The 20,599-nt window shown below is 34.4% G+C and overlaps 1 protein-coding gene across 5 annotated transcripts in view; it reads left to right on the top strand.

The window, feature by feature from the left end:
• NBEA (neurobeachin) overlaps nt 1-20,599 on the top strand; it is a 472,765-nt gene that overhangs the window by 200,631 nt on the left and 251,535 nt on the right. For all 5 annotated transcript variants that reach the window (XM_090133132.1, XM_090133143.1, XM_090133133.1 and 2 more), the window contains one exon: nt 16,637-16,698. In XM_090133132.1, the coding sequence (XP_089989258.1) occupies nt 16,637-16,698 (62 nt within the window). The remainder of the gene's footprint in view (nt 1-16,636; nt 16,699-20,599) is intronic.

Here is a 20,599-nt window from a genome sequence, read left to right as displayed (position 1 = left end):
CGCATGCTTCAGGACCTGAGGGTCTGTTTTCTCCTGAAGTAGTTGGACTTCTTTTCTTATTAACAGGGCAGCTTTCACAGTCATTATGTATTTCTCATCTTTGCTGTCTTCATTGCACCCTTGATCTCAACTAAACTAATCTTGCATAGTTAAATTCCACTTGAAAAAAAAAATGCTAAATTCTCTCCTAGTCCATTACCTTATTTACTTTGATAAATTTCCTGTCATTGTTTACTGAAAACTAATGGTGGTCTTACCCCTCAAACGTGCTCTTTGTATAACGACTGCAAAACAGAGATTATTCGTGGAGTGATTCAAGATATGTGAATACACAGAATTCCTGTGGGGCGTGGATAATTTAAACTTGAATTTTTTTCACTGACAGTAGTATTTAGCTTGACAGCTCTATATGAAATAGTTTAATTTGTGCTTTGTATATAAAGGTTGTATTTACAACAATTAAGAAGGAACTAATAAAGTCTGAAGGTGCTCTTTTTTTTTTTTTTCAAATTGATCACCACACACAAAGCTGTTGCGTTATACAAGGCTTGTCTCTTTCATTATTAAATCTTAAAATATCTTCCCTATTATTGCTGTCTTTTAACACCTGCATATGATATAAAGAATTTTCTCACTCAGATTTTGATTAAATCTGAAAACTTTCAGACAACCTTGATGGCAAAATAAAGATGTGAGATTCTGAACAGAAAAGAATTTGTAATACTTCTAAAGCAGGTTAATTATGAAAACTTTCCAGAATATCTGATGGTATCAGATAGATGTTGTTTATATATCTACTTGGAGAAATGTATATAGGACAGTTATTATTTCACCTAGTCTGTCAGACAGCTAGTCTGTCCCAAACTTCCAACAAAATATCTTAAATTCAAACCATGTCACCTCATTTTCTTTAGCTTGTATCAACATTCTGTCCCATGGAAGACTTTCACATAGGTTTTCCTGATGGAAATGATATTCAGTACCTTAGCAATGACTTCTTAAATTTTGAGTGGATTTGAAGTGATCTGGCTGCAATGATCTAGTCAGTTCTAGACCAAATACCAAGACCACTCATTCAAAATCATTAACAATTCATGTTTGTTCGTGTAAATTGGTAGCAGAAGAATCCTATCGCATTTAAGAACCCTATCTGATACTGCATAACATATTTTTTTTGTAAAACTCTTCATCCATTTACTTACTGAAATAGTTGGCTTTTTTTGTTCCCAAACAAGTTATTTTTTTCAAAGTATCTCACACTTCACAGTTTTTCAAATATTTCATCAATTTTCCAGAGTATTTTATACATGGAAAGTGTCCTCAATGATAGTTTAAAAGTGACTGATTTGCAGTTGACTGCAAATAGCTTCAAACAAAATATACCAAAAACAGTCCCCTATTACTATGGTTCATCAACAGAACAGGTTCTTTAATGCCTCAGAGAACAGAAGTTGCAAAGGTTAAAATTGTCCGTATAGAATCTAATTGGAAACAAACATGCAATATGTGTAGGTCACATATTTAAGCTTAGCTGTACTCATTGTGGAGTTCCATTTGACACTTGCACAGGTATGTTTTCACTAACTCTAGTTTCCATATGGTCTGCAAATACCTTCCATGCAAAGTGCATTACAACATTCTAGCCTTTAGGTGAAAATGTTACAGGCAAGTGTAATGTGATCTGTATCTGAAAGAAAAGCTATATCCTCTTTTTGTCAAGCGCAGATGAGTAAAAATATTTTCAGTACAGCTGTACTCAGTGTCTTAAGCTGCAATAAATCCAATTGAAGCACAGTCACATCTGATCCTTTCCCTTCCCTTTGCTGAGATACCAAATAAACTTTACCAATGCTTTTCATTTTCCTCTATGATTACTTAGGTAGACCGTCAGCCAGATATGCCTTCTCCAAAAGAGCTCTTACAAATTTCTTTGGCGTACACTTATGTTTCTGATACATACACAATTCAAATCAGGTGAAACAGAATACATTTTGTTGCTGATAGGAGTAGAAAATTTTTCTCCTCATTAACTCACCACATGGCCCTATGAAAATATTCAATAGAAGTGGTGAAGGACTTGCTTTGTATGATATTTGACAGGATATTTCTTGAAACAATCAAAAAATTGCCCAAAACATTCCTTTGGAAACTATAGATAGAACTTGAGTGCTAAATGGCACTATTTTAAAAGTTCCCAAAAACATCAAGTGCAACATCACTGTGGCATCTACCAATGCAGGCACAATTTGTTTCTAGTTACCTCAATAAATACAAGTTTTGCATTAGTAAAAACACAATAATAATTTTTCTGAGAAGGAAGACCCTTATACTTTCCTTGGGGGAGAGGGAAGGAAGAAAAAAAAAAAAAAAGAAAGAAAGAAGGTACTATTTAGTACTTAAAATGGCCCTTGGCTTTCTCTTCGAAACTTTTCAGCACCTTTGTATTATTGCTGTAATCAGAAGCACAGATGCTGTAACGCAGAGTGAGTGCATGTGCTTGCAGAACATTCCTTTCCTGTTCATTCTGCACACTCACTCTGCCACAAAGAAAATATTTTTGTTTGTGTCTCCATGTTTTCTTTCAATTAATAAGACTTTTGGTAATTCTTCCCATTCTAAGGCACAGCAACTAACAAATGTTTTGAACAAAATAAATGAATAAATATTAACTATTAACTAGGCAATAAATATAAACATAGTGTTATGACTTTAAAATTTACTTTAATTAAAATTTAACTGCATGTAAGCAAGAACTGAAGCTATTCATAGTGCTGAAACTCCTTTGAGCTACTTTTTTTTTATCCTACTTTGATACCTTTATCAATAGTCTCGATTACAGTATTGAATTGTTTCTGGCAAAGCTAACTGACTAGATAAAGCTATAAAAATGAGAAGAAAAGGCTTTTTGCTGAACAGAGATGTTGAATCATTTTTTTTTTTTTGAATAATTGCAACTCAAGGAAAAAAACAAATTTCAGTGTAGCCAAATGCTGAGTCCAATCTCTAGGAACAAAGAACAGAGACATGGAAGACAGGAGATGAGGGAAGAAACCACCAAAAGAATGCAGGGATTGTTACAACAGTTAGTGCACTCTGAGCACTTTTAACTCAGTGCTCAGGCAACAAAGACACGTCCAATCCATGGATGGTTAGAAAGAATAGATATTTCTGTGCACAACTTCAGCCACCCTACTACCATCCGGCTCTTTAGTCAGTACTTCAGGATTGATACACACATACAGCAGTGAAAGAGCAAGGCACAAGAGTGACTGATGGATAGTAGATAGATAGACGCTATGTACTGAAGCACAAGCAACTGATTTTAACCAAGGTACTCAAGAGAAGAGAGAATCCGATGCTATATGTGGAAAAAGAAGTTAGATAATGCAAGATATCTTTCTACTAACTGAATGCATAATGAAGGTAAATAACATTGGAAAACTTTACTAGGACTTCCCCCCAAGTATTGAGAACAATATTACTTGTTGTCTTTGTAAGAGGTTTACATTTTCTTTCTAAATATGAATCTTCAATCCAGCTTCTCAGGAGGAAAAATATAATGTATTTGCCAAAGGGTTTTGGTGCTTCAGTATCACTTAGAAATCTGCAAATCCCCATTTCCTCTGGGCTATACCCTGCACTTTATGGTATTAAGTTTGCATTATCGTTTGCTCTAGTGTTGCAATCTCTGCATTTATTCATATGGTCATAGAAGATATACCACGGTGTCATCTAGATATCTGCAGAGATCTGTAAGAAAAGGTACTTTTCTGCTTGTTCTGCTGTTGGCCAGATGCTGTTGGGAATATATCATGTCTTTGAGGCATTGAAGTGACTGTTCAGATCACTATGAAATAAGTCTCTTTCTAGATTTTATAGGCATATATGCATTCATATATATAAAAAGATTTTTTTTCTTTAAGTGAAGTTCTTTAATCATTACTCTGAAGCTCATTTTTGTGTGGTCTGTGAGACATTTTCTCTTTTCTCTGCATCAAGAATCTTGTCTATTCAGACAATCACGCAAGGCTCATGCCAGCTAAAGTTTGGTCTTCGCATTTTGGTGTATGAATGCATGGCGAATATAATGCATGGTGAATATAAGTCTTATATGGGTGCTCTGGGTGGCAAGAATCAGCCTTTTACTCAGCCCATTTATCAGGGGATGATTAAAAGGTATCCACAATTGCCTTAAAAATTAGTGTCTGGTTAAAGAAATGATACCCAGTACTGTCTTAGCTGAGGCTGAAGTTACATGAATTTTTCTTCATCAACTTGCATCTGCTATGTACTAGCATTTGGGGCATACTATCATTTTGTAGTGCTTAAATGGAGGAAAGCTCATCTTGTCCATCTGCAAATTTTATAAAACACTGTGTTGTTATGAGGCTATGGATAGCAGAGGAAAGGATCATAAAACCAGTGATAGCACAGCACAATCTTTGAACACTGAGCTGCAGGCCAGGAGAGAGTACAGTATGATCTCAACCTTACTGGACATCAGAGGATTCCTGTTAGAAGTCAAGGTGAAAGTTAAAAAATGTTCATGTGGGAAAGATGTTTTGCAGTGGTCAGGTTAATGTCATTTGCAGTGTGTCAGTCAGGGTCAGGAATGTTATGGATTCTTTGGTTCGTACGGAGGCATGAACTCTCAGCTAGTTTCCAAGGATAAGGAGTTCATAATGCATTCTTTCTCTGCCCCTTCTAGCTTTTGCTCCTTTCTCTGCATGCTTCCTCGTTGTCTCAGCGTACGTTCTGTTCTGTCTGATAAGAAATCATGCTGCAAGCTTAGCACAGCTCAGCCAGTCAATTGCCTGGTCCAGTCCTCCGGAAGAGAACTTTCCTCAATTTGTGGAAGTAGGGTTTCTGCTCATGGATTTCTTTTTATCTTCCACTGAAAAAAACTTGCAAAAAGATTGCACTGAAATCATGCTACTATCTGAAAACTTTTAATAAGCCTTGCTTAGATAACTAGATTGGAATGATAACATGAGAAAGTTTAAAAGCATGAGTTATTACTAACTGTATGTTAAATGACTTCATAGTGTTAAAAGATTCGATTGTTGTTTAAGAATGAGGATGCTTTTGTGTATTTCATTTTCATGCTAACTTTTAAAAAGACAAGAAAACCCTTGAAATCCTCCAACTGATATTGTTAAAACTATCGATGCTGACTGAAATCCAATCTACACATTTTGTAAGCCCTTCATAAACAGAAAAATAATAAGGAATTTAAAACCTCTATTTATTGGCTGTTCAGATTTGATGTGCTGGTTGCAATCAATTTTCTGTCTCTAATTAGTTCTTATCATCTTGCTGGAAGGCTCCGTATTGTTGTTTGTTTTTTTTCTTCTTTCTCTGACTGCCTTGGGACTGTAGGTGTTTCCTACTAAAGAACGCTGCCAATTCCAGTAATGATGAAGGCAGAAAAATAACACTTGGTTTCCAGAAGACTGGATGGTAGGAGCAATAAAATGATGAAAGGCTAATTGGATATTTAGATCTACCCCTTTCTTTATATGCAGTCCAGCAGAGCCGAGTTTCAAAGTCTTGCATCTTTCACACTTTTTCAGAATCTGTTTCTAGTGAAAAGACAGATCCCAAATCTTGCTTTCAGAGGAACTGAAGAAAAAGTGCCACAGCACAATCTCAATTATTTATCCACAGTGAAATCTTCAAACTATAAATGCCTCCATACCAGTTACAGAACATTTTTCTTTCACATAATGAAGCCTTTTTGATGCCTTTAAAAAGATTTCATTATAAATACTAGAAAGTAAAGAGGACAACATTCATCTGATTTTGTAGATTTAACTCTTGCATTTCTGAAGTTCCTGTGCACAGAAGTATGTTCTGAGCAGATGTTTAACATGGCAGGAAACATCACAGATCAGAGATCCGAATAGCAACTAGAAGATGCATAGCATCTGGCACCTTCTTGAACATAAACCTGCCAATAATTAATTACACATATGAGCCACTCTATCCTTGTCTAATAAATTGGACACTTGCTAAGATATATTAGACTATGTAACAGGGGTTAACTGCTTATGCCCTCCCTTTTGTCTTTGGCTTGTGTGGTCCCACTATAACTTAAGTGCAGAAATAGTTGTTGGCACTCTGTTTATATGTCTTTGATTATATTACCATTGTTACATTAATTAGTAATCAAGGCATCTTTAAAATCCAAAGTGTGTGTAGTCTCATTAGGTATGGTTCTATTGCTGGAGCAAATGACTGAAAATCTAAGATTAATTGTAAAGTTTAGAATAAACAAAAAGAAAAAAAAAATGCTGGTAACCAGGTAAAGTAAGATTTACTGAAAGGAACCTCTGAAAGCTGTCCTTGAAAGAAACAGAAGCCACTAAATGATAGAAATTATTAAATATCTGTTGAAAGTGCTACTGTAGAAATTGCATGATTAGAATACACAATACCAATTTTGCTCTTTGAAAGCACATAAAGAAGTGCACAGAATATTGGAGCCTGTATAAAGGAAGACAGGGGCTTGATTATGATCCTCAAATTCCACTTACCGTCAGCAGTGCTGGGCTTGTAGCATGTTGGCTGCAAGCCAGTTGCAAGCCATTAAGGCTTTGAAAGGACAGGTCTTTTTGCCTTAAGATCCTAGTAGAATACTCTCCCTGATGACTTGGTGTTTCTCCTATGTCTTAAGATAGATGCTTCTCATCCTAACTTCCAGCTTTTCTTATTTTTTTTTTTTCATAAAGCTTCACTCTTACTAGAAGATGAGAAAAAAATAAGATTATAAAGAAATCTTTTTGATGCTATACCAAGGAAATCTTTTAAAAAATTATTTAAATTATTATTGAGAAAATTAGCATGTTCAGGCACTACTGTAATATTCCTATAAGCCGATTCATCATATCAGGTATACAGCACTGCTGTTACAGTGGACCAAAGAACCGTTGTACAACTTTTTTAAGAACAGCCACCTTTTTTACACATATTATTTTCTCCTCTACTGTCCACATACAAAGAAAAACGAGGTGGTATGCCAAAAAAGTATTCAGAATCTACAGGATGTTCGTGCTGTGACTGAAGCTCCCCACAGGCAGAGGTTCTCCGGTTCTTATTCCACTTAATTCATCATTCAGAACTCAGCAGGGGACTCTGCCTGATTTTGGACTTGAAACAGGCTGGTATTTGCCCCACCCTTTCTCCTCTACAGGCTTAAAAATGGAATCAATCTACTTTATTATCCCAGCAATATTTTCCAGAGAACTACCTAACTGGTAAACTATAGGCTGCAAATAACATCTCTGTATCAGGTTTTGCCCTGAAAGATATATTTCTCATGAAGTGTAGTTTAATAATCTTCTGTACTGGTCTCTACATTCAGTTTATTTACAAAACTAATGTCATTAACGCTGGTCACAGTTTCTCCTTCCATATTCCTTCAATTTCTGTCTACTTTTCACCTGCACTTATGACCCAGACTGAAACCTTGTAATTGGTAACCAAGTTTAACAAAACTCCCTTACTTGCTCTGATGATGTAAAGGCACTTCAGTAGTTCATCCCATTGCATATGGATACGCTTGGTTCTGTGCCTCCAAGGCAGTAGCAAAAAATATTCTGCCAAAACTCTTGAATAACTGAACTAGAGAAAAGTTTTAAAGTTAGTTATATTTTCAAGATTCATTTTTGATAGGAAGAGGTGTTACAATAGCATAAACATTAATTAACCTTCAAGCTTTATTCATCTAGATGTCTACAATTGTACTCCTTACAGAATCAGAATTATTTTTGCAAGGACTAAGAGAGCTAAAAGGGAATTGTCTCTACTGTGTTCAACCTAGTTTTATGCCAACGTTTTCTTCCCAAGGAAAAAAAAAAAAAAAAAGCTAAATATCTATGTCTTATTGTCTTATATCATCTCTTATTTTTGTCTGTTGGCATGGTGAATTTTAGGATCAAATCCTATACGAATAGTGATGTTTGTCTGAGGAGATTTTCTTGCAATTGGAAACCCTCATGCTGAAAGAACTTGTCAGGCAATACAGACACTTGTGATGTGTCAAATTAAGATAGCAAAGTGATGTCAAAGCAGGTCTAGGGAGAGCCTATAACAATGTTACTGTCAAGTAAATAAAGGAAACTGAAACACAAGAAATGCAAGTTATTTCAAGACATCTGTAGCTGTGTATAGTTCTGTGTTTTGAGAGATGCTTTTTAAATGATTACCATTTGTCAGAAAGGCTTCAGGATGGGAGAACAATCAGATGTTTGCCAACCAAGGTCAGCAGAGTCCTTTGTGGAAACTAAGATTTTTTCCCCCGTTATTGAATTATCAGATAGTAATTACCATCTAAACAAACAAACAAAAAATATATTTCACTCAGCATTTTCCGTTCCTTTTTTTCTCATTCCACCCATTGAAATAAAATATCCAGGACAGTGGCTGTGGCAAAAAATGTAGCCACAAGTTTAAGAGCAGCAAACAGTAATGTTGGGTGGAATCAGAAGACTTCCATGATCATATTTGCATTTGTATACTGGTCACTCAGGTGTTTCCAAAAAGAATAATAATAATAATAGTAAAAAATAATAAAAATTAGAATGGTCTTCACTGAGATTTGATTGCTTTGATCCATTTCCTAAAAGAGGACTTTAGAGGACGAAACTCATTCACTTTCTAAATTATAGTATATGATAAATATCATATTGCAAAACAAATCTGTTGCACTTAAATTTAGCAGGGAATTGGTTTCCTATAATTAACATTTAAGTTGTATTATTTTATGTTAGGAGAATAATTTTGTGTCATTTTGCTAATTGGAGTAATTTCTCAATTGACATATGATAGTTGATATTAATTTTGAAAGATTTTTAAAACTGATCAGGTATGGCATTTTGATAGCAGTAGATTGATTTCTCCCTACATCAGAACACATACTTGAAAACTAATCCATTTAAAGAAATACTGTTTTTAAGAGAAGGCCAGAGAAACACAAATGCATGTATTGATTAAATCTGAATGGACCATTGGTCAAGGAAAGAATTGCCACAGGCTCTTATTGAAAAAATGGATCCATTTTGAAAATCTCACTGAGATATTAAATGGAATGGTGGTGGCTTCTATTGTATAGATTAAATTCTCATTCATCAATTGAGGAGATCACTTATTTGTGCAATCCATTGACACTAATGGAAAATTGACAAAAGTTCCACACATCACTACAAGACTCTTGTCAATGCCATTACAGATCATAGGATCAGACTACAAAAGTCTGTAATTTTAAAATGTATCTCTTATGTATAGAGTATGGAAATACAATGGTCTTGACTGACTATAGAAGTACTGGATCCAGTGCACAATTATCATGTTTTCCTGTGTCATCCTTTGCTCTGTAAAGGAGATCTAGCTCAACTAAGAATGGGCTGTAGTGTTAACACAGCCTTCCTTCTTGGTCCCTAGAGTTTGTGAAAATGTTATATTCTGCCAGCCAAGGCTACTGAGGAGAACTGCTAAATCTGTAAGCCTGATGCTGTTATTTTAGGGAGTATATTTTCTTTGGAATAGTATTTCCTTTCATCTAATAAAAGTGGAGCTGTAATTATTGTGCAACATGACTATGATTTCCATCTGCAGACTATCATCTGCTATCACTAAATATTTGCAAACTTTTGCTTTTCATAAATTAAGACCATTAGTATAATTCAAACATCTACAAACTATGACATATATATATGTATATGAGTAGTCATTTATAGTTCTAAAGCCAGTTTTGAGTGTATTCTTGCAAAACACTGTATTCTGTTTAATACACATCTTGTTTTTGGTGAATAATTACCATCTTCTTAATTTCTCACTCTTGTTCTCTCTTTCTTCAAGAAGAACTGTCCATCAAATACAAACTTTGACTAATATGCAGTCCTTTATATTGTAAGTCATTTAAAATTGGAAAAAAACAATTACCATTCCTGATCAGTAGCTACTAAATTCTTTTTCTTTTGGAAAACTGGATGTCTCACTCTATTTGATACAGTTTTGATTCCTCTTTTTTTTCCTAGGCAAGGGTTGTTGCCTCTGTTTTCTGATATTCAGTTCATTTGGAAAAGGAAAATCTGTCATTTCAGTTAATAGTTTTACATATTTCCAAACTTTTTCCTTACCTTTATATTTTTCCACCATACTTTTCACATCGTTGATGAACTTGCTAGCAACTTACTTGTTGATTAAAACCATGAATTTGAATCCAGGCTTCTTTGAATTACAAGAAGAAATACTATAGATTTAAACTGTCCAAATAATTTTAATTAATAGTCAAAAAAAAAAAAAAAACAAACAAACCACACAACCAAACTAAGCTCATTTCTCTAATTCCAAGTTCAATTTAGTAAAAGATTTCAAGAAAACATTTTCTATGATTTTTCTAAAAGAGGAAAGATCTTGCAATAACAAACTTGAAAGAAAACTTGCATTTCCATTTAAAATATCTCAATCACTTTTTCATACTGTTATCAAAGCTGAAACATGCTTTAATTTCTGTCACCAGCATGAACTGTCATTAAACTGTTTGTACCACTGCTAACAAATTTTGAAATGAACACTAGTCTACCAAAAATGAAAACACATCTTTCATTTCTGACAATTACCTGTGGAAAATTCCTATTTTGTCTCTTGGTACATGAAGCAGTGAGGACTGTAGCAGCAGATACAGTGCACAGTTACCAGTAGCTATGTGGAACAACAGTACAAGTTTGTTTAAATTACATGAAAAATTCTAGCAGTAGGAAAGAGAAAATAGCTGACATTATGGAAATGTAAGTTAAAAAAAAAAAAAAAAGAGAATTCTAGTATTTTCTGAACCTTTTAGGATCTTAGGACCTTGTGGTCTTTTCTAATTGTGTTATATCCACTTCTCTTACGTTGATAAAATAATATATATAATAGAATGTCTTTATTTGGTCATATAAAATTAAGCTCCTAGTGTTTTGGTGGCATCATGTGAAGAGCAACTTTTTACTGTGTCTCAGCCTAACAGTGTAAACTTTCTCAAGTTTTTCTTTATCTGTACCTGAGACTTTTCAGTTGAATTGAAGCTGTAATTGAGTAAAATATTTATGCAGTTTCTGCAATCTCTAGGGTTTAGTTAGTTACAATTTTTTATCTAAGTTCAGCATAAGATATAACAACTTCTATCTTTTTGCTTTTGCTAATATTACAATTGGTTCCAGTTCCAATAAGGGTTTAAGTTGACACGAAGTAAAAGCACTGAAAGAAAATGCAGGCAAACTTTGATAAAGACCAGATGAAATTGTGGTGGTATTCAGTTAAACTCATACACACATTGTATTAATAATAATGAAAAGAAGTTCAAAACCATGATCTTATTTCATAAGGATTTTTTTTTTTAATGATTTTATCAGCCTACATTATATTTCTTTGCAGTAGAAATTCACACTGACTGGTTCAGCATGGTGACTTCAAGGTTTTTAACCCGATATTTGATTAATGCCACAGGCATGACTAAAATAGTAATGTTGAAATTAATCTTTTTTAGACATTAATAAGTAATAGTGAAAAGAAATAATTAGCATATCTTTGGGGCCTCGGAAGAACACTGAAAAAGAAGTCATGTAAACCAGAGCATTTCAAGATAATTGTCAGGCATACATCATTTATTCCAGATTAGCTAAGGTCATGCACTTGATGCTCCCAGTTTTTGTATCCATATATGTGGTCATTGTTGCCATTAAATGCTGAATTTTTGTGGCTATATTTAATGGACTGAGAATAGACTATGAAGAAAAGCACTAAGAACAGCAAATATAGAGAGCACGTACTCCATTCAGTTAGACAGTGACCTTTTTAACCTTGCTGTATGCAGGAAATATCCACTTGTATTTTGGTAATTACATTAGCTTCCTTAATGGCATTTGATACAGATGGTATAGGAAGAACTTATGTGCAGCTGAAGAATGCAGGCAATAGTTTTAGTTTGAATTGCAAATACTTCTTTTTGGAGCTAAGTGGTGGGGGAAGAGAACCAAGAATAGTTTCTATGCTTTCCTCAATCAGAGAAGCCATTCATTTTTAAAGCTTTACATCATTTTTTTTGTTTGTTTCTCATTATATTAAAATTAATAAAATTTTGAACACTAAAAATCTCTGTGAAATCCCAAAAAGTATGATGAGGCAGAATAAGTGCTGTTGTTCCTGCATTTGGGGCTCATGGAATTTGTTTTTATTCTGCTTCATGCTATAAATTCTTGTGTCGATTTTATGAAGATTCCTCAATCACTTTCTTCCTTCTCATTTGCCTGTAAAATGTTCTTCCTCCTTTGCTCTTTGTCTGTTAGAATATCTACATCTGAGGAAGGAAATGACTAGCACCAGCTCTACAGCGTTTAGCACAAGCTGGGCTTACTAGAACAGAGGATTGCACTAATTAAAAAAAATGAGATTATGAAAGCAACAGTATGCTAGTTCTATAGGAGAGAGATGATGCTTCTTCCTTAACTTACTCCTACAACTTTTGATTATGTGGAATTTTCATAAACCAGAGGTTGCAATGTCAGTTTTTCCAAACAGTCTCAAATGGATCTGTCCTCCATTAATCCTCACCTGTTTGTATCATCCTGTACTGTTGACTCCACAGCACCTTCGACAGGTGAAGATTGTGTTTTGGGTAACAAAAAATATATATATTTCAAATCTTTCCTGCTTAATCACGAATAAGCAAAGAAGGAAAGAAACAAAAGGGACACAAAAATGGAGGGCTTGGTATCTAGAAAGGAGGAAATGGAGCATATGATGGAGGGCACACACTTTTCCCCGTATGATTCAAGCTGATGAAGTCCCTGAAGTGTGAGTAGGAGGCTGATAAGCAAGAGACTTACGAGGTGAAACAGTGTCTCTGATCTGAGTGTTTTGCGTTTCCGTGCTCTGTTTTACCTCCAGCCATGTACCCTATAAGAACTTAAAAAGATGAATAGAAAGTACTTATGTTGTTTGTTTTTTTTTCTTCTTCCCACTCATCAAGATGCATGTGGCTCTCTGTTTTCTATTAATTGTCCTGACTTTGCTTATTTATAACTAGGGGTTGCACACTTTAATCTGCTCTTACTGCTTTAGACTGAGCTCTCTGTGAAGGGTATTCCTGGTATCTGTATCACCATTAGCTTTTTTATGGGGCTTTCCTAACTCCCTGTTCTCACACGCTAAAAGTACTACAATTTCTGTGCTAGCTATTTGTTCAATTTTGTTGAGTAAATCTATCTCCTCAAACATTTAATTTCAAATGCCATTGGTTATCAGAGGTGTTATGGATATTATCAGTGGTTTATTTTGTCAGCAGGCAATTACTGAGCTGGTTACAATGAATGGGTGTGCTAATACGCTAACTAGATGTCAGGTCTGTATCCTCTTGTAACTTTACCAAAACCAGTTCATTTCTCCCTTCCAATGCCAGAACACCCCACCCAAGCTCACGGTCGATTAGATCTGGTATACAAGAAGTTATCAGCCCACGTCCAGACAAATAGAAAAGGCATCAATTTTAGATCAGACTTTAGATTCAGTCCTAAAGGGGTAATTAGCCCTTTAGAATTATCAAGGTTTTAAAAAGTTAGGCATATTAATATTAATATTCTTATGATTTTAAATGGAAAACTTTGCACTAAAGTAATTATTATTTCCTTCACAGTCCTGTTTTATTAATTATAAAGCATTTATGTCATTACAACTGGATTATCTTTGTTATTTAGTTGATATCTTTGTTATTTAGTTGTATCTTTCAGTAGAGATACAGGAAAGGGGACAGAGGGACAGACTCTTTAGCAGGGTCTGTTGTGACAGAACAAGGGAAATAGTTTCAAGCTTAAAGAGGGTAGATTTAGGTTGGAAATAAGGAAGAAGTTTTTTACAGTAAGGGTGGTGAGGCACTTGCACAGGTTGCCTAAAGAGGTAGTGAATGCTCCATCCTTGGAGACACTCAAGGGCAGGCTGGACAGGGCTCTGAGCACCTGTTGGAGCTGTAGGTGTCTCTGCTCATTACAGAGGAGTTGGACTTGGTGACCTGTAAAGGTCCCTTGCAACTCTGAGGATTCTGTGATTCAGTGATTCTATAATAGCAAGTACTTATCCTGTCTTTTTATTTTAGGCATACATTCTGTCATTTTAAATATCTGTGCAATGCTTCAACTTTTTTTATATTGTTTGAAGTTCATGGCTTAAATATCACTGAGTGTCATTGGAAATTAAAAACCAAATTAAAAAAAAAAAAAGTTTTTATTATCTTTGTCTTTTTTAAAGTGGGGTTTTTGCATCAGTTTTTTAATTTTTCAAAACCATGCAAACACATGACTTGGTTTCAGCAGATGCATAACATATAATCTTTGTTACATAATATATTATATATATATAAATTTATAAGACTGTAAAATGTAAAATTGGTTCTGAGAGCTTTGTTTTGTCTGTATCTTGTTCTTATACATCTGAAGTCTGATTTTGGAAAAGATGAGTGAGTCACTGAAAATGTGTTAGTATTTGATTGTTTTTCCTCTTTTTTTTTTTTTTTTTGGTATGACAAAATACATAGATTGCTCCAAAAATAATGCTTCCTATTTATTTACATGGAAACTACAACAGGTACAAGGCGCACAATAATGTTATATGATAAAGCAAATTCTCAGCTACAGAATGGAACAAGTTGCCCAGAGAGGTTGTGAATGCCCTGTCTTTGGCGACATTGAAGGTCAGGCTGGACTCTGGGCTCTGAGCAACCTGATCTAGCTGTAGGTGTCCCTCTTGATTGCAGGGGATTTGACTTGATGTCCTTTAAGACTTCCTTCCAACTCAAATGATTCTGATTTTCACCAGCAAGGAACCTGCCAGCCTGCATGCCATGCTTGTAAAAATCTGCACCAGTGGAGGTGATCACTGTTGCTGTTGCCACTGCTGACACACCACCACAGCCTCAGTGTGCTCACACTGTTTCAGCGTCTCTAAACATTCAGCAGGCATCAATGAATGTCAATGGGTGATACTTCCACATGGAGGAATTCAGTGACACAGCTTTACTTCATACACTTATTATTATTATTTACTTCCATGTCAGATGCTTTTCTGTCAGACTGCCCCAGTGCTGCCATCTGTTGCACAGCAACAAAATGTAATGGAATATTGGTGGGAAGGTTCAGCCTCTACTGCCGTACCACAAACATCTGCCTCTGACATAGCGAGCTGGAACCATAAATTAGGAGGCATTACTTTCAGAGCTGCCCTCATATGGGATTAATTCACAATAAAACTTGTTCTCTGATAAGATATTTGATATATCTCTCTTGCTCCTACCTGCATTAGCTTAACTGTTCGGTTTGCTTTTCTGTTTGGATTTTCTTTGTCAGTTTTCAAACAGTGGAGGTAGCCTGCAGGTGATAAGTATCCCATTAATCTTTCTGATCCTCAAGCACTTGAGCATGAGAATAGCTGATCAATTACAGCAATTGTCTCCCTAAATGAGCTTTTCACATCTGCCTCTTATTTCATTACTTAACTGTCTGCTCATATATCTGATAGAATGGAATCCTAGTGGCTTCTTACAGCGTGTTCTGTGTTACTGTACAATGAGGATGGGGTTGTTAGCAAAATGGGCACAAAAGGGTATTTATCCACTACCCACAATAAATATATTTGCTGCTATTGCATATGAGTGCTTTTGTCTCTAATTGCTGTTTGTTGAAACCTACTCAAAGTACATCAGCTTCTTTTTCAGCTTCTTTTGTTGTAAGCCTAATTATTTGTTTATTCATCGTTTTTATGGCACATAAAAATCATTTCCATGCCCTAAGCCATGATATCAATGTATTGATTTTAGAAAATAGAAGCTACCAAAGTTAAAAGTGTAGTTTCCTTCTCCTACCTTCTCCTTTTTTTCAGAACATCTTTTAAGTATTTACATCTGATATCCTTTTCTCCAAAAGTTCATCAGCATCTCCAAAGCTGCAAAAAAAAAAAAAAAATTCAAAACTGTGGTAATCTGACACATAATAATTATTTAAATTAAGTAAAAACTGTGAATATGCTGCAGAATTCAAGATTTTCAAGAAGCTTGAACTACAGAGATTCTAAATTTGCTAGGAAATAGATTTTATAAGAGTGCCTCTTTCATTGCTACTCAAAGTTTCAAAGTCAGTTGCCAGATGAAAATTGAATTAATTTCTGTGCGGATACCTTATTCACTACTCATTAGTATCTGATCAGTTTATTTTTAAGCATTTACAGGATTTGATTTTCAAAGATTGTTTTCTTATGCTTATCACGTAGTGAGTTGCTTTGGATTATATAAGTAGATGGCTGGATAGATTTTTCTTATTTATTTTGCTAAATAGTAATCTGAGATAAAAGACAAAAAGGTGTGATCAGAAAACTCTCTGTACTGATCCTGGTACAGCCTTTCTTCGAAGTGATTCCTTGGCAGTTCCTGAACACTTAAGTATCTTTGAAATTGAAATTCTCAGAGAATTTGGTTTGAAACTTCTGTCATTGAATTTAAGTGATTAAAAAAAATACAGTACAGAGATTTTATGGAATTCCTGAAACCGTTTAGTTATAGTTAATAAAAACTGGTAATCTTTTAAATTCACTTTTGATTATTTTTTTGCAGGTCTGGTTTGCATGAAGTCTAGTACTTCAGTGGTTGAACTTGTTATGCTGCTTTGTTCACAGGTAAGACATTCTCTGATTATGATTTTAATGGTTGTTTAACATAGTGCTGGACTACTGCCAACCTGTGAATTGTGCATTGGTGTTTGTTCTATTCTTTCATTTCCTTACAGGAAAATAGAAATTAATCTCTTCTGGCAGCATACAAATTATAAATTTTAAAATATATATCCACATCATAGTTCTTCTATATTGAAAGAGTACACAAAGTATATTTGCATTTGTTTTTTAGAACTGTATGGATATACATAATCCACTTTACCAGTGTGTGAACTCTCTGTCAAGACAGTTCTCATTTACAGTACATGAAAATAATATTATTTTTATTTTTAAAATCAGTCTTTTGAACTAATTTCATTAAGCCATGCTTTACGGTGGCTTTATTATTTCTGGTACACAACATAAAATACCACATATTTGATGTCATATCCAAAAAGCAAAGGAGCATGGCTGAAGTATTCTTTAAGAAGTGACAAAGGTAGAATATTTCTATTTTAAAAAATTCTGTAGCTTTTTTTGTTTTTGTTTTTTTAGCATAGCAGTAACTGATTTCTCAGAAATCTGAATCAATTTGCTCTTACAGGTAAAATATTCCAAATTAAAATAATTCCATTGACTATTCGGATTCTTTACATCACAATTTTGATTTAATTTCTCTGAATTGTTATTGGCTAACTTCCTGCATACAGCTGGTGATAATAAGCTATCCCCAGACCCATTTTATGTAATATAAGGCAAATACAATGGCCTAACAGATCCAGATAATCTAAAAGTTCTTTCACTTCTCGAAAGACTTACTACCAATTTATCAGTAATCAAGTCCTCTGCAAATGTAAAATATCAGTGAAATGTATATTATATATTAATATAATATATATATATATATATATAATATAATGCCCACATTAACTCTTTATATTATTACCGAGGAAAAAAATTTGTTTGCAGTTTTCCTTGAGCATTCACAGTTGCACTTGGAGTATCTACACTAAAAATGTACTGAAAAGAAATACATTTTCAGGGGCAAATGAAATGAAGATCTACTTTTGATTCATCTATCAAAAAATAATTAACATTTACAACTCTTTGGGGGGAAGTGGGGGGAGGGAGTTCCAACTTACCTGCTGTTTGCCAATCCGTAGCTTGTGTTTCTTCAAGCTGCTGTCATAAGGAAATCATTAGATCTTGTTTTCCTTTGTGTTTTTTTTTCTTCTTATATTTTTTTCTTTCTTTTTCTTTTTTCTCTGCTTAGCCAGGATGGATATTGGTTAGGGAAAAGTAAAAGAAACATACATCCCTAGCAGGAACCCTCAGTGGGGTTTGAACTTCAAACCCTCTCCAGCAGAGCACTTGAAAAATTTGTTACCTAATGGTTAAGTCCTGGGTTCCAGGAAAATTCCAAAAGATCCATTAAAGCTTTTGAGCCTTATGTTCATGCCATGAAATCTTTTCTTTTTTTCTTTTTAACATCTTTTGAAACCTTTACTTGAGGGAAGGAATGACTTACAATCCTTTCTTCCCCAGTCCTTGGCTTTACTGCAGTTCTCAGGAATAAAGTGGAATGAAGCATTAGGGTCTAGTGTCTTTGATGGCCTCATCATCTAATCATAGGTTTAACATTACTCATTTGCTGGCTCCAGGAATTCCTGCCATTAAGGGCCCTAGAGATGAAACTTTGCCTCAAATATTGATTGAAAGGAAGAGGGAGAAATTTAAGCTCTTTCTGCAGTGCTTTTTCTTCAGACAACTCAGTCAAGCTATGTAGCAAATGCAGCTAAATCAATTTGTTGGTTTTGTGACTCTTATACCAGTTATTTATAATTTCAAAATATTTGACTATGTTAAAAATAAGCTTTATTTTATACCTAATACAATGTAAAGAGCCGAATCATTTTGAAATTCTAAACGTTAATTGATTTTCTTCAGTGTTTACTCAAGAACTATTTTCCATCTATCCAATTACTTGGGGAAATAACAGCTTTTAATTCTTATACCTCAGCTGATATTTTAGGGTTGTTACCTTGAATTGTAAATAAGGACAATCTTGCATCCCAGTGCCTGTTTATATTTCAAGTTCTTCAGAAGCTAATGCTGTAACGTTGATGGAGGAGTGATGTTAAATGTTTCTACAGGCGTTGGTCAACAGGGGGCTGTACTGATGTAATAGCTGACCAAAAAGCATTGCATCTGCACAAAATATTGTATTTTGTCCTATGGGTGTACTAAACGATCTGCAGTTCACCTGCATGAAAATCTGTGGTGAAGTTTTCTATTCAATATTTTAAATTATTTGTCAAAAGAAAACATGAGGTAAATGGTTTGAAATACTGATAGGACATAATACAGAACATTGCTAGAAGAAAATGGCACACATAAAACATATAACACAATCCAGCCCCTGGCTAACATCGGGAGGCTAGGAGATGCTATGAATGAAAAATGAAGTTAAATAATCTCTCTCTAAAAAAAAAAAAAAAAAAAAGAGCATTACCCAAGCTTTTATGTATAAATTAATATGAACTGGGAAGACTATGTAAAGTAGTGCATTTATTTTTTTTTAGTAATCCTAACATAACTAGGACTTTTCTTCCTACCATGGGTAAATCCTTCAGATTCAAATTGAATGACATTCTACAGATTAGGTGAAGTTTGAAATGTGTCTTTCAAAAGATAGATGATGATGTCAAAAACCTTTGAAAATTACAATTTTGTTTGCACAAGAACAGAGTAACTTTAGACATTGAAAAGGAAAGGGAAATACAAAGTTTGTTTTCCTTTAATTTGCTACAGCAAATTAGATGCTTTTATACTCTTTATGTTGGAAATTCCATGTTAACGACTACAGATTAGCAAGGATGTCAGAGTTTTTTTTCTTATCTGAGCTCCCGAATAAAATCAACATTGCCAGCGGCTCACGTCCAAGGTATGGTCTAGATTTACATGAAATATCACATTACAACTGTCTGAAGGTACATGTCATGGATAATTCAGTTCATATGGTCAGCCTTTTAGACTCAGAGGGATATGCAATCAACTCTTTCCCCCCAAAGGAATTTGGAGTTTCTGTGAAAAATACTTTTTAAGTTTTAAAGGAACTCCTGTAAAGATTGTGCATCATTTTGGGGCTTGGGAAAGAAGAAAATTCTCAGAAAATTCACAGTTCTATTCTGTGTATTTTTAAAATATTTCTTTTATTATAATTTGCTTCCCTTCACTCATTTATTTCCTAGGATCAGCTAGATGAAAATGTAGCTTACTTTGAAGGCTGTATTTTCTTTACTTCTTATATGAGCTAAAGGCATTCAGTTAAGTACTTGAAATATATGTATTTTTTTGCATAATTGGTAATAAACATGTAATGATTTTCACTTATCATAAAAACAGGCACTTTCATTTGGATTTAGTCTATTTTAACATAAAACGGATGAAGATGTGTTACATTTGACAAGATCTGTGCTTGATTAGCTGGTCTTTGTTCCTTCAGCTTAGCTGAGAATGTCACAGCTGTGTTACTTTGAAGAGGTAGATTTCTTCAATAAACTATACATTAAAACAACAACAACAACAACAATGACAACAAAACCTTTGCAGTGTTGTTCCATCTTGCATCAGATTTAAATTTCATTCATTTTATTATTGGTATTTATTTTTAGCCCAAATAGCATAATAGTTCCTAATTACTTCCAGATCTTTTGCAACTCTTTCTCTTTTGGAGATGTAGCTTCTGCAGAACGTGAATGATGTTGACCCAGAAGATAGTCTCATCTCATCCCACTGGCATTTTTCTGTACCTTATCTAAGAGCAAGCGAAAATTATTTTCTTAAACAGAATGTGCTCAAGGCACCTACTACTTCATCTTTCTAAAAGCAGAACACTGTAACATGAATGGTTGCTCTAGGAAAA

This window comes from Phasianus colchicus, chromosome 1 (genome assembly GCF_987193195.1).
Source record: "Phasianus colchicus chromosome 1, bPhaCol1.hap1.1, whole genome shotgun sequence".
Taxonomy (NCBI): domain Eukaryota; kingdom Metazoa; phylum Chordata; class Aves; order Galliformes; family Phasianidae; genus Phasianus; species Phasianus colchicus.
This window is presented reverse-complemented; position numbering and strand designations above follow the sequence as displayed.